Below are 15660 nucleotides of genomic sequence, written 5' to 3' on the forward strand. Positions count from 1 at the left end.
AAAATCTTTATGTTTACGCATTGGATCATTTTTTTTTATTTCTCAAGCATCAGAAATGCACTTACACTTGGCATTAAGCTGAAGAAAAGGTGCCTGTGGGTATAAATGTAGAAGCAAGTTTATTTTACCTACAGCTTGTTTTAATGTTAATATTAAGCTACCATGGTTGAATAGGTTAGACTCTATTTAAGTCTTGAGATTCCCATCCACAACCAGAGTCATAAAAATAAGGTTTCAGGACTGGACCTATAGTACAAAGTATCTCCTGTGGAGCAAAGCAAAAAAAGGAGGGTGCTTATTCCACTGAAAGAGTTAACACTAAGTGAGTTTGACTGTCTTCTGTGTTAATGCAAGGCTTTTTCTCCAGCTATTTTTAGTCTGTTCCAGCAGTGTATCCCACTGTGGTCTGGTATGCAAGAGCTTTGCTGTGAGGTTTGCAAACACTTGTATTTCTGTGTTGTGAGAACAGAGCGTTTGTGTGTTATTGGAGCGTGTGTTCCTTCAGCGACTGAAAGGAAGGGCAGACCGTGCATGTGATCCATGCACATGTTTATTGTTGCCTGTGAATAACCATGTACAGCAAATGGGCTCTGGAAGAAAGCTTGTTAGCAGATGTCGTCATGGCCCTTCCAATTTATAAATATGAGCCTTGACATTTATATTTTCCATATCCAGGGCTTTCACTAGCCAGATGTTCTGAGGGTTGGCTCCTTGGAGCCTTTAGCTATGACTCCTCATGATATGTTGTCTATCACAGACAAAAAAAATAAATCTGTATTTCTGGCTCCTATCAAACAGATAAGAAGGACAAATGCGTTGAGTACTACCCTCAGGTAAAGGGAATTCCTCTGAATCTGAAATGCACTTTAACACAGCTCTACAAAACTCTTTGCATTCACTCAGCTGAAAAATTAGGTTGTCTGGTTTAACAGGCAGAGAAAAATTCAATACACAGCAGCACTTTTACCCTGCTGTTTGGGGTGGGCGAAGAGTGCGGTTGGTGTTAAACTTGCGAGGCTGACTGCAGTTCAGACACTGTAAGAAGTGCTGAGTGGGCTTGTGCCAAGGGTGAGTGAGATTCCTTAAACACAGAAGTGGGTAGTAAAGCACCTGCACTCCCTCAATTGCAATTCTTGCTACAGAGGTTTTTCCCTTTAGCAAGTGTTGTGTTTTCCCTATTGAGCGGGGTGGCAGCCAGCTCCACATTCAGACTCCTAACTTACAGCACCACTCGGCTGGCAAAATGTGGCTGTTTCCATCTTCTTCAGAGCAAACCGAATTGCTCCCTAGACTGGTACAGCCAGCGCTGACCCTCCAGGGAGGTTGGAGCCTGGGGCACGTGAGGTTTGGAGCTTTTGGGGTCAGGAGCAAAGCACTTCCCCACTGCTCAGGCTGTGGAAGCAGCAGAGACCCATCCGTGCCATGGCAGCTCCTTGCACTGCACCCATCAGTGAGAAAAGTTAACAGAGTCGCCTCAAAAGCTGGGTTTGGGTTGAAGATGGGACCTCTGAAAGGACACTGCCTGCTGTGTTAATGGCTATCTCCGCCCCGGGGATACGCAGATGTCTTGAAGAGATCAGTTACCGTCTGAAAGCCAGAACAAACCTTCTTAAACACTACAGCCCTAAGTTGGACTTATATATTTGAGTGATCATCCTATCTAGCAGTATCTAAGCCCCAAAAGATTGTATATCTGCTCTTCCTCAAGGTAAAGCTTCAGACTTAGCAGAGCTACATAAAATCTATAAAACGTAAAAAAATTTCATCTTCCAGTGAAGGCACTTGAGTTTCCGTAAAGAAAAAAGAAAGTCTTTAAAATTCAGTGGAAATACAAACACACAACACTGTCAATGCTAGTCCAAAGGAAAAGGGTAAGGGATATAGGATTTATTTCTGGTTCTGCTATTCCCCTTCTGACTAGTGAGTTTCATGCCCTGTGAAATTAAGTGAAGAAAAGTATGACAAGGAGGAAGATGACATGACTGTTGTGGTGGGCAGCTGCTTTATAAGAGGGGGTTAACCACAGTTACGCTGTGGTAGCAAGTTTCTCTAAGAAAACAGATTCATTGTAGAGTAAAACAGGAGGAAATTTGATTCCCTGACGGTCCCGGCCACGGAGGCTGTGCTGCGTGCTGAAAACCCAGCAGGACCCCAAAGGGCTGCTGTGGTCCAAGTCCAGTTACTCACTGGGATGAAGGCGAAGTAGGATTTATTTATATTCATATGGGTTTAATGCTATAAAAGCTGGGTTCCTGCAATTATGAAAATGCCAGGCCGAATTCCGATTTCACTCAGATCTCCTCTTTACAATTCCTGAATAAATTAACTGAACAAAGTAAGCATTATACCTGGGACCTGAGCCTGCTACGCTGGAAGGCGAGGGAGCCAAGCCTATTGCTTGTGAGCTGCTGGGTGTCGGGGATGCCTTACCTAGCACTACCGTGGAGAGAAGTGGTGTGAACCGTGTTCACAAAAGCTCAGTTCTGCAGAGACCCTTCAGGGTGTGGGTTATGACACCTGGCATGGAAAGCCTTTGCAGGCTTTCCAGTCCTGCAAGCCAACAACCAGCTTTTTATGAGCCACTGGTGGCATCTCTGGGCTTTTAGAGGGTTTGTAAGTGCTTGGCAAGGAGGAGGAGTTTCTGCTGTGGCCGATATGACTGTAGTTGCTTTGCAAGCAGCAGGAGGAACTCAGACCTTGTGGGCAATGCAGCAATTTAATGTCCTTGGCATTTCTGCTTGGTAGCTGTGCCCTATGAACCCTTTTTTTATTTTGAGAGTGAGTCTGTTGGAAAGAAGAAGCAGCTGGTGCTTTTGTTCAATGGAACAAGCTTGAATTTAATACTGCTCCAAATAACAGGTTCAAAGATCTGACCCAACCTTAATTAGTCTTGCTAAGAGAGACTCTGGAAAAATACAAGCAGTGAGCAGGAAGGTGAGCCCAGTGAATTAGAGAGAAAAATGTGATACAGACTAAGGGGAGAGGAAAACTGTTACACGAAGATGGAAAAAGTACAGGGAGAAGGAAAAAGAAAATTAAAATCAAATGGAAAAATGCAGTATATTGGACATCCATTTAAGCCAGTTTATGTTTTGGTTGTTCGTTCTGTTCCTTAATACATTGCACAGGCATCTTCTTAGCTGAAATAATTGTGTGTGTTAGAGAACAGTCTTGGAGAAAATACTTAATTTGACGGGATGTTTTAGGTATTTCACCACTACTGGCTATTCTAAATCATTTTAAGATCTGGAGAGGAAAGTCGATATCTTTTACAGTGTTTAACAAGAAAGTGACAGGGTCAAATATATACATCTCTATGAATGTATGTGTTCCCCAAGCATATCTAAACATGCATGGTTAATTCTGTGCCTTTGCAAAAAATACTTGAGCCATAGAGCCCACACAGTGCCAAACAAACACTTGACTGCACATAGGAGAGGGCAGACTGAGTCGCTCTGGTTCTAGTTAATTGAAAGGTTGAGCCCAGGACATAAAATATGGATTATGATTTTGACCACCCCAAAAATGCTAATTGTTTTGCATATGGGGCTGTGTAGGTGAGAGCGGGCAGTTTGCAAAATACAGACAAAAGATAGATATTCTGCTCATGCTTGGGATTTGATTCAAAACTATCTGATTGCAGCACCATCAAATGAACTCTTTACATGTTGTATATCAGCAGGTTGCCCAAAAATCTTCACAGATTGCATCACTGGCAAGACTTTTACAATACTAAGCTCATCTGTGTATTCATCCTTGATGTTCTTGCTTACTTTGGCTGTAAAAACTGCAATCATTATCTGTCCAACAACCAGTGAAACAAGTACTTGGTTATTTGAGCCATGATGATGAGTGCCTTAATTGCACATACAAATCAGGTACACGGCCAGATGTGTGCAGTGGGTGGGGGTGAGGTTGGGGATGGTTTTGAGCCCACATCACTATTTAGACTATCATGAACACATCCTGGCTCAGATGTCTGTGCAGACCTGGTGAAACAAAGGGCTCTGAGCTATCCCCTCTTAGCAAGGGCCAGGCCCTGGGTAAAACTGGGATGCATTATCCCAGCTCTGTGATTGCCTCGTCCCAGTGCAGAATCACAGGGGGATATTCTTAGGATATTAGAGAATCATCAAAGCATTTCTTAGAAGGGCAAAGGAAAGAGCTAATGTTGTCATCTCCTGCCTCAGACCACCCAGACACTCTGCAACAAATCATGGGTCTTCAGCTACAGTACCTTGAATTATTGTTCACAGGGATTTTAAAGAATTTAATTTCTTTTTTTTCTCTTTTTTCTTTTTTTTTCTTTTTTTTCTTAGTTTTTTTTTTTAAAGGAAGACATGTAGTTTCCTGACAGGCTGGTTTTAATAAGGTCAAAATCTTTGTTGTTGCCAAATCAGAGAGGAATATAACATCTTTAAGTCATTAGATGGGAATGGGGTAATTACTCAGAGGGTGTGCTTCAAAGGTTATTGGTTTTTACAACGTTCTGTGTTTTTACACCATTCTGCAGTTGTCTGGAAAGGAGCAGCGGGCCTGATTCTGCCGCTGCCACATGTGTGGGTGCAGGAGTTGTATTTGCAGAGTTTTCCTGAAGGATTTCAGGGCAGGCGATCAAAAAGAGTCTTCTCTGGGGATGGAGGAAAGCGAAACCTGACTGAGAGGGTGCAGGAAATTTTCCCACACGCTGAAAATTCACTGCAGAAAAGGGCCCTTGGGCTGTGCTGGAGTTGTTGCTCAGCTGCTCCTTGTCTACCTGCTAGATGCATCCTTGCATCCACCTTTGCATCACTGTGTCTCCATGCATGGGGAACACTCAGGCTGCATTGCTGTGACAGCACACTCCTCTCCTCCTCTTTCCGCTGTCTCTGATGCAGCAGTCCCCACTGCCCCGTCCCTTCCTGTCCCATCCTCGTCCCCTCCTCTGGCCCCACAACAGATGATACACTTTGCCTTAACAACATGACCCACCTGTGGCTTTAGGATGCCCCCTAGTACTCAGCCTTGCTGCAGGTCAGTGTCACTCCAGGGCTGAAATTGTCATCACGGAGGTATTTTGCAGGTGGCCTGGGCAATTGGGACCTGCAAATCACAGTGAGAGCCTGCAAAACGCTTCATGTTGGGTTAATGCCGGTGGTGTCACACTAACGCTTCAAGGTCTTGACTCACATCAGAGTCAGGGGAGTAATAGAAGTAAAATGATTTAACGAGGTTTTGATGGTTCCTCAGTGGGTGACATGAGGATAAAAACCAAATCTCCTGGCTTCCAGCCCATGGCCCATCCAGAGGGGGTTAAAAACTGCACCAGAGGTATTTGAGCTGCATTTCAATGTCGAGTCTCCTCCTGCTTACACCATCATGGCTTCCCTGGAGCTCCTGACCCAAGTGAGCCACCCTCTCCTTCTTCAAGACCCCAAAGAGGGGACAGCAGGCTGCAGCCCTGCCGTGCCCGTTGTTGGGAGTATCTACAAGACTGCAGAGAGGAGCTGCATCCCCACCAGCCGATGCTTTTTGCACTGCAGAATCAGCAGTTTTCCTCTTCCCCACCCTGCAAACCCATCCCAGTTTAGAAACCCATCTGTATCAGTTAAAGCCCTCACTGGGCTAGAGCTTGACTGGGATTCAGGAGACCTGAATTCCAGAGACAGAGATCTTCAGAAGCAGATCATGTCACCTACCTTAGAGACATGCCTTTGAGGGGATGGATTGTCCTCTGGAGCTGTTTTGTTCCCCACAAACTGTAGTGGGAACGCAGCTGAATAGCTCTGACTACAAGTCTACATCTGAGATATAGCTACAATTAGTCCCACCCTTTAAATCCTATTAAAGGCCAGGGCATCTGAAGGACTGCCCGCAATTGTCCAAGGTGTCTCACATTGCTTCCCTTCATCCCTCTAAGCATCCCATCCTTGCGTGCAGTGTCCTTTTCCCCACCACCACCTTTCCTGCACTTCAGCACGTGGTGACAGTGTGGATTAGGGTCCTGACATGCCTGTTCACAGCTTTCTGTCCTTTCAGAGTCATTGCCTGGTGAAACTTGTGCTTCCCTTTCCCTCTTTTCCTTGACCCACGCTTCTTTCTCCTAGAGATAAGCCATGGCAGACATGGTCCTAACAAAGAGCAGGGCTGGGGGAATAGACCTCTATCAGCGGACGTGCGCTGCCCTTTGCTTCTGTACGGGGGTCGGAGGCTCACAGGTGCCCCCTTCAAGGAGGGGAATTACTTGCTGTCAGTCTCTAGAGGAGCCAGACTGTTGAAATAAGGCTGGGTCGGAGCTTGACATTCCTCTCAGGTAGAAACATGGTTCCCATTTGAGTCTCGTCAGAAGAAAAGCTCAGATCGACAGCGATGGGTTGTTGAAATGCTCCCAATGTTGTTGCCTGACCCCTCTATGAGTAGCGTGGCTGCAGCTGCTTTCCTGTGACTCTGTGGCAGTGCTGCTCGTGGAGAGGGTGGATGCTTGCAGTGTGGAAAATGGCCAAAGGTCTGGGCTTCCAGTAACCCTGGGGTAAAGGGAAAATAGTAGAGATAAGGCTCTTTGGCTCATCCCCTGTCTTCTCTGTTGGCCACAAACCAGTGTGTGATATTGCTTACTCATTCAGACATGCAAAGGCAGTTTACTACTGCAAATAAGTAGTGGCCTCCTCTGGACCAAAACTGGATTCCTTAATCAGATCCAGGTTGGATTTTTTTTTTTTTTTTTTTTTAATGAACTGAACCTTGCGAAAGCATGAGCCTCTTGGCCTTGATCCCACAAAGGGCTTTAGGACGTGCTGAGTTGTAGGTATGTGAATACTAGCCGTGCTGGGAGCGCTTGTGTGCTTGCAGTGCTTAGCATCCTGCTAGTCTGGGACCAGGAGACTCAGCATCCTGCAGGATTTATCCCTCAGGCTGCAAGAGCACTGTCCATAAGGAAGGCAGTGATAAAGAAATTGATGAAGCTTGGGGGGGAACAGAGCCTATGCTGATCTAAAGAATCCCTTCCAGAAACACATCAGATACTGATATGAAACTTTCAGGAGATGGGGACTTCACATTCCCTTTAAGAGGTTACTCTAGCGGTCTTCACAGTTAACTTCTAGTGACTTTTTTTTTTCTAGTGTGATCCCCCCCCCAAGATACTTTTTTTTTCCTCTTCATTGAGCACTGATTCTTTTCTTTCAAATGTGTGGTCAGACTTCTTGCCAGCCAGCTTGTTTACATACTGCAAGGGGTTGGTCCCAGCACTTTAAGCAGATGTATTTTTCAAAACTTGATTAATAAATTTTGGTGACATAAATAGGTCTGGTTAGTTCCAAGAATAATTGTCTTCACTAACAGAACATTATTTCTGATCACCACTAAAATAATGTGATCAACTCCTTTCACATCTGTTCATTAAATGAAAAGGAAAAAAAATAGGGCAAAATTTGTTTGAAAAGAAACAGGAAACATATGCTTAATATCACTTAAAAAAACCCTAGCCATCATAAGGTTAACATCAAATCACAAATGCAAAACACCCATTATTATATGTACTCAAAAATTTTCTTTCAGTTTACTAGCTCTTTAGATTTTTCAGTTGAAACATGCATTTTTTCAGGGTTCAATCTATGCTGGCACATTGTCTTGATAAGCTTCTTTCATCAGATGCTATTGTAAGAAAGGCTGTCTGAGTCCACATTTGTTTACATTTATTAAAAATAGTTGTCGTGTGTTTATATAGCTCCTTTGATCCAGAAAAATCCCCAAACACTTTGTAAGTTATGCTTAAAAGGGTCACTTCCTCCGCCCTGAACAGAAACCGTGTTGGGACCGTGGCACGGCAGCAGATTAAAAAATGCATAGAAATATCACCATAATTCAGTCAGTCCTCATCCCCTCAGGGCACCGTCAGTTTTCCATGAGCTCAGAACAGTTACTGGGACCATAAAGGCAATTTGTACTTTGGGGGCAAAAAGTAGTGAAAAGACCATCTTCATAGAGATTGCTTTTTTTTTCACGCACTTTCTTTTGCTTTGCAAATAACGAAGCAGTGGTACCTGCTGCACAAAGCATAGGCTTGGCAATATCTCAGCTAGACCTGCTATTTCCAGTTTTGGGCATCTCACTCCAGAGAAGACACAGATCAGCTCAGCAGAGCCGGGGTAAACAGATGAAAGGATGGAGGGAGACCACCTGAAGACTTGCGGAAAAAGGCAAAAAGGGAATTGTTTGTGTAAAAGGCAGGAGCCTGACATGAAACATGGTTAAGTCTTCAAAAACATGTGAAAGGCTGCTGAGAAGAGGAAAGGAATAAACCTGTCCATGGGGACAGGAGAAGTCACGAACTTGCACTGTAGCAAGGAACGTTTGGTGAAACATTAGGCAGTAATTCTAGACGTCAGGAATGGTGAAATGCTGGAATAGATGTCTGCAGAGACTCTGGAATTGCTATCATTGTAGGAGTTTTTTTGAGACTGGATTAGACATAAATGTCAGAAGGGGTTTAGATCTTGTTCCTGTCTTTGGGACAAATGGGCCAGAAAGTCTCGCCTGGTCCTATCTTCTGTCATTCTGCTGTGGTGTCACGTGTGGTCAGATGAGCCCTGCTTATACGGATAAACCAAGTCATGCTAAAAATTAGTTTGTGAGCTCCTTGCAAAGTCCTTGCCTGCTAAACCAGAACAGAAATTCCCCCAAAGGGTTGCATGTGTGTTTGTTTTATTTTTCAGTTTTAAAATCCTCCCAAATCATCAAGGTGCTTCAGCATGCCCCTAGCGCAGAGGACTCGAATCATGTAATTCAGTAGGGTCTGTTCACAAAGCCTGTGCCTGGGGCCCCATTTTTTGGGAAAGTTTTACACGTTCTAATGATGGTAAGACAATGTATGACTAATGCACTGATTTGAAAAACTGCCCTATTATCTGATCAAAAGTACAAGCTCATGAATATGATACCGCACGTCATTTGGCTAAAAGATACCTGGAGTCTTCCAAATTTTTAAAACAATACCATACACAGAAGCAAAAAATAGAGTTATGAACAGTGGAGACAGCGGTTGCCTCTTCACCACAGATCATGTGGAATGTTTTATTAAAGATATTTTTATCAGACACGAAAGACTGAAATACAGAATATCCTGGGTTGGCAAGAGAAGGCGTGATAATAATTTAGATGATTATCCCTTAGATCTGTGATTCATTTTTATTACTCTCTCTGTTCATTTCAGGAATAATCAAAACCTCCCTGAGGACAATGGGAGGTTTCCAGTTGAGTTCAGGGGGCTTTGCTGCTGCTTTCATCCTTAGGGAAGGTCCGAGGGTCAGTGAGATCCTATGTGCACACGCAAACATGCTCAGAGGGAGTTTGGAGAAGTCATCTCCTGACACCAGAGCCACCTCTAAGATTAGGTTGTAATCTAACCTGGCTGTCTAGGGCCCCTTTCTAACCCACAGGAAGAGTAAGTACCCCCCTGAAGACCTGCACTGGAATGAGGTGGACCACCTTCTGGAGAGGTTTCTCTCCCCATTTGCTGTAGAAACAGCCTAGTTACAAACTGGGACCAGAGGTTTTAGAAGGAGTTTTGTAAAAGGGTTCATTCTCTTTAAATATCGCTAAACCACCTTAACAGTCAGCTAGAAGTAGAGTTGCATTTAAGAAAATGTCTTATATGGATAAACTGTGATTCATTTGCTATTAGCATGCTTTGTACATGTTAATGGAAACACACTGGTCTTCTCTTGTAAAGTGCTTAAGGATTTTTTTAAAAACAAAAAACCCCGCCTAACAGTATTTGTCTTAACAAGGAAACCTTTATAGAAATCTAATGGCTTGAAACCAGACCTCACTGACTGAGGAGAAGAGTGTTCAAAAATTCTCAGGTCTTTTGACAGGAAACCCTGCAATTTTAAGTAAACTGTAGAGTGTTTTTTCCCAAAAAAAAAGACCTGACTTCAAGGGAGAAAAAAAAATTAACAAAAAAACAACGAAACATTTCTGGCAGTTGACCAGAAAATGGAACCATCATAAAGAAATGTAAAATGTTGATTTAAGGCTGCTTTAGGAATTCTGTAGAGGAGGTTGGCTGATGAATGGGCTCGTGATTCTTTCACGTTCCGTGGCCAGCCTATGTCCCCCATAAGACATCTCACACAATTATCCCTGAGGTGCAGAAAGACAGTTTGCACAGGGGACATTTTAATCTCACTGGAGGATCAAGCCCATAGAATGTGTCAGGAGCAGGATACACCCAAACTGCAAGTCTGAATGGTGTTTTGGCAATGTTTCTTAAATTGAAATTGAAAACCAGACCCTCCTTGCAGTTTAATTTAGGGCTAAACTGTGTAGTTCTGTAAAGTGACAAACAGTAACCAAAAGGTGAGTACAAGCACCTACCCATACTTTCCTTAGGGAAAATTGGTACAGGGGAAAACTCCCAAATTGTGATCCCACTGTCAATGTTGCCAGACCTGTGCACCACAGCATCACTCAACAGGATAAATGAGAGCTGGATCAGAAGTTGGAGCATGAGTGCATTTCTGTTGAATTACTCAGACCGTGTAGTACCTAGTTTTGTCAGAAATACACTTTAATGGTGCTTTGTGTTTGCCATTGATACTGGGTGTTAGGTATATTACAGGAGCTTGGATAGACAGTGCCTAATCTGGTACCATTCTTGCCGGCACTGAATTAACCACTAAGAAAAGCTGGACAAATTTGAAACAGCGGCATTAGCTTATCCCAGATCAACTCTTTGTATTAACTGCAGCAGTTTTGATGCAATATAGCGGAAGCTCTAAAGCTATGTGTCTTCTATCATCAGTTCAAGACATAAACCAACCACTCATCATGGGAATTTAGATAAGAGCTTTCTCCAGCAAGGCTTGATTTCAGAATTTTCCATTTACAGCAGTTTGTTCCCCTGGAATGAGCACCGCTTCTTACTGTCAGAGACCTAATACCGGTTAGATGGATTATCTGCTCCCATGGAGCAATTCCCATGTCTTTAATTCTAGACTGCCTTTTCTTTTTACTCTAATTCATTGCACATTAGTTAAGATCACTTCTAGCTACAGAACAACTATCCCACCCAGAAGATGTGGTGACAGTGTAAAGGATGAGGGAAGAAATTAAATTAATTTTCCCAAAACCCAGGGTGAAGCATAGTGTACAGTCGTCTATTGGTTTTGATTTTGACCTGGATGTGTGTTAACCAGTGTACTCTTCTGAGTCGACTCTGATCTTCTCAGTTTGTGATTGACTCAACACATTTGAAGCATCTGAGCTAAAATATATCTTGTTATTGCTTAGACAGAAAAAGACAAAAGCCTTCAGTGCTACTAAATTCTATTTCTGTGCATGAATCTGGAGCAAGGTATTGTTCCTTTTATCTGATATTATGCAACACATAGCCTTTTTTCCAAGGTCAAGATCTCAGATACTGCAGCTAAATATTTATAGGACTGCACAGCTTCCTAACCCATAAAAAATTATTTGATGGTCATTTTCAGTGCCTCCAAATCCCCTTTATGGAAGATTTAAAAAGCAACACAGAGAATATGCAGGTATTAGTGTCACATCTTGTTTTCAGGGGAACTTGCCTTTTTTCTCCTTGCTCCACAGCAGAACACGTTGTTTTCACGTCCAGAATCCACCTCACGCAGACCGCATGCTCAGTTGTGCTGCTCTGTGACAACGGGTGCATTATGGATCATCCAATAAAGGATGCAATGGAAGCATTTTATGACATGGAGATTACAACTTGAAACTTCCAAATCAATTGTAAATGGACCTTTTTGACCTTCAGCGTCATGGGAATCATGATGAATTCCAACCTGCCCATTCAAATCAAAGTACTAACTCAAGCAACAATCAATAAGCAATCACACCGCTATTGAGGCAAATCCACAGACAGCGAAACTTCACACTGAGTCTGGTTTTGGCATTGTGACTTGATCCACAATGTCTTAAAGCCAGAAAAAGAAATGAAGCTGCTTGGTGTGCCTAAGGTTATCAGATATGTAAGGGGATCCTGGGAAATACTATATGACTTGTGAAACATGGGCAGGACATGTTTTGTGGCGTGTTTTGTATCCAATCCATGGTGAGTAAGACACGTTTCTGAGACATGACAAATTTTGACACCTTTGGTGGCAAGAAGGTGCCTAAGAACATAGGAATGGTGTCATCCTGGGTCAGCACAAAGATCCATCTGTCACAGTCTCTCATGCAGGCCAACAGTGTATGCTTAAAAACATGAGTGCAATAAAACAGATATATCAAGAGTGATCCTTCCTTTGGCTATATTCTGCCAGCAGCCAGAAGCTGAGGGACATCCTGAATCAGAGCTGTTTCCAGACCATCATCACATTTAGCAGCCCCTGGAGATTTCCCTGCATGTTTAATGTGTGCAAATAATAATAGTATTTGTGATTGTCATTGCTGTTGTTACTACCACATAGGATGACAGCTCACAGAGTAGTTTAATTTCCTTCTCTTGTGTTTTCTTTTAGCACCACCACGTTGCCTTCCTATATCAGGATAACCAATGGCTACATCACAGTCAAACCTCCCATTTGGATTTCAAACCGGCTGGATCAGAGACCACGTTCAGATCGCCCGTCCCAGCCGCAGCCCACAAGCTCAGCTTCAGCCAGCCTTTCATGGCCATCAATAACTTCTCCTCTCTGCATGGCCATAGCTGCTTTTCTGCTGAATCTACTGCAGCCTTCCTGACCATGTTAGTATCACGTGCAATCCCTTGGAATACAGAAGAAAGATAATTTATAAACGAATTGGAGGTTATGACAGCAACGGTTGCAAACTGGACCTTCTCAGTGAATCAGTAGTGCCTTCTAGCTGATTTTGTCTCTTTGCCCAGATACATTTTGAAACTCTAAAGCTTTATTGTAACACTGACTTACATCTTCTTTTTGTAGAAGGATCTTTATTTCCCATAGTGCTATGGGGTTTTGTAAAATATACATGTTCATATAAAGAAAAAAAAGGAAAAAGAAAAAATGTATTTATTCGACTGGTAAACTTATTTTTTCTTGTTGTATATGTTAATAACATCCCTATTAATCAGTAGCGATGGTGAAACAGATAAATTAATATTTTCTATATTTGTTTTCTAACTGACAACTCTGCAAATGTCTGAACTGACACCAAATGAATGGCTTCTTTGTTTCGTTAACCCTTTTTTACAGAAATTGTCCAATAAGTACATATCTGCTGAACTTTTTTATTTTACTTTTTTTTAATCTCATTAGCATAGCTTACACTGAATAAAGCATATCCTGCTCTCTGTGGCCTATGTCCATTAGAAAGATAGGTGCATTCTTAACTCGAGTTAGCTGCTACAACCTAAAATCCCAGTTATTTTTATATGACTGTGTAAGTCATTAGTCAAGATAACCCTCTAAGTTCCCCTGTTGTCTTTAACTCAACTATTTAACTTCTTTAGAAATTACCAATTTCCCTCTTTGCCCTGGGATTAATTCATTAGCTAATGCAAATTAAGACACCTTTTTCTTAATAAAAAAAGTTATTTTAAAGTCTGGATTAATCCCACTGGAATTATTTTCTTTTCTCCCTCATCTTATATAAACACAAGCCTACAACATTTCCCAGCATAAATGAGAACAGAACTAGGTCTGTCTGCAGGGTAGTATATATGTAGTATCCTGCTAATCTATAGAACTTCTTTGTACCAATTGTATTAATGCAGATGGACAACCTGGAGGGCAAAAAACATCTACAGATTCCTCTTCATCTTGCAATGATGATGCTTAGAGCCGATATCTTCGTGTTGAATTATGACTTGTCCAAAATCTGTTCAAGACCACAGGAAGCAAATTAACCCCTGTGTCACAGAGACATGCACAACGTTCCTCCATTTGTAGACTATGGCACCTCTGTTGACTTAGATGGAAAAGTTATGACACCTCACACTCACTGAAAAGTTTGCTCCCTCTCCAAGCAGCTACTGTTCATAAATGCAATGAACAACATCTGTGGGGAAACCCCCCCCATGTCTATCTTAAAACTATCGTGTTTAATAAGGCATATTGATTTTTTTTTTCCCCTCAACAAAACATGATGAAAAATCACTTTGGATACAAGAGTTTCAACCAGAAAATTAATTTAATTGAAATAGTGTTTTTCTTTCTACATCATCTACAAACCAAAAATCAAAAATATGTGATGAAAACATCTTGGTTAAAAAAGAAGAATTGAAAAACAGAAAAATACAATGCAAACTTTTCTTTGTGAAAAAAGCAATGCTTTTTCACTTTGAAAAAAATGTAAGATGATGATGATGATAATAATAATGATAATAATACTGATAAAAGTCTGACTGAAAACAGTCACGTCACATTCTCACCAGCCCTACAGCCTGATCTCCAGGACTGGAGATGATTCTGTGTAATCTTCAAGTCTCCACAGTGATAGATGATTTAGGATTCACTGTTTGTCTTTGTACCAGTTAATTCAGGAAAGTAGGTTAGAAAGTAATTAGACAGCAAAGGCACATGGTTTTATTTGAAACCGTGATGAAATACTGAACTTTTCCATCATGCATCCCAACCCGTTGGCTTGCAAAGGCCAGGGACAAAACAGATAACGTCTTTTTGACTTACTGCATGCCATGACCTCCAGCCTTTGCTCTGTTTTTGACAGAAGGTTGTGCAGGTTTGTGGTCAATTTATGTGGGTATAGCAGCTACTCCTATTTTTTTCAAGCACAACAGTTGATAAAGCTGAATGGAAAAGCTTTGCCCCAAATGTGAGCTTCGAGCATGCCCTGTGCATACTTTTATATTGTGTATTTTGGCTAGCAGAAGATTAGAGATGTTAGTTTTGGACAGAAGCCATTCACTTTACATAATATTTATTGCACAGGGCTGGATATTGGAAACATTTGGAGAACTTTCATTTCAATTTTATTTGAGCTATTACCCTAGAAATGCCTTCATTTGAATATAATGGCTTAACAGACCTTCAAATACAACCTTAATGCATTTGAAAAGATGATTGGTTCTCCTGCTGTATTCAAGACAGAGATCAGAACTGAATTATAATGTCTTATTTACAAAAATGGAACTGGAAATAAGGTAGGCAAATTTTAAGGGTGATGATAAGTTACATAGTAAAAGTGAACAGCCAATGAACCAAAACCCATTCGATTTTATTTGTTGTAAGCTGATCGAATCCAGAAATTATTCTGTGGTACCATCCCAGAAATAATTCCAGGTGTTGGAAAACTTACAGTATAAATGGACAAGACCACATAAAGATAAGGGAGAGAAAAAAGAGCAGAAAACAGAAACAACTTGTCCAAGACTGTAAGGAAAAAAACCACTAATAGGACCAAGACTAGAAATTACAGTTCTACAGTTTCCCAACCTGTGGCTTTCTCTATAAGCCTCTGGGACTTTTTTGAATATTAGGAGCATACAGATATCTCCACACTCATAGCTGTCATACCGCACAGAACAGTCACTCAGTTCGTCACTGATGAGGTTTTTTTTCTGAGTCACTCCTCCACTGGACAGTAATATTCAATATTCATTAGCTCAGCTATCACGGTATGTTTGCATATCACAGTATATAAATAGCTTGGATATCAAAGTGTATTTTCATGTATTTGCATTTCCTGGCATTTTGTCTGTCATTCCTGTGAAATGAATGAATGTTA

At 41.8% G+C, this 15660-nt stretch overlaps 1 protein-coding gene across 1 annotated transcript in view; it reads left to right on the forward strand.

Annotated features, from left to right (window-relative positions):
* TRABD2B (TraB domain containing 2B) overlaps positions 1-13522 on the forward strand; it is a 293392-nt gene extending 279870 nt beyond the window's left edge. The window contains exon 7 of the mRNA XM_075759455.1: positions 12474-13522. Within this exon, the coding sequence (XP_075615570.1) occupies positions 12474-12696 (223 nt within the window). The 3' untranslated portion in view covers positions 12697-13522. The remainder of the gene's footprint in view (positions 1-12473) is intronic.
* Positions 13523-15660: the final 2138 nt, after the last annotated feature.

Source organism: Balearica regulorum, chromosome 8 (genome assembly GCF_011004875.1).
Source record: "Balearica regulorum gibbericeps isolate bBalReg1 chromosome 8, bBalReg1.pri, whole genome shotgun sequence".
Taxonomy (NCBI): Eukaryota; Metazoa; Chordata; class Aves; order Gruiformes; family Gruidae; genus Balearica; species Balearica regulorum.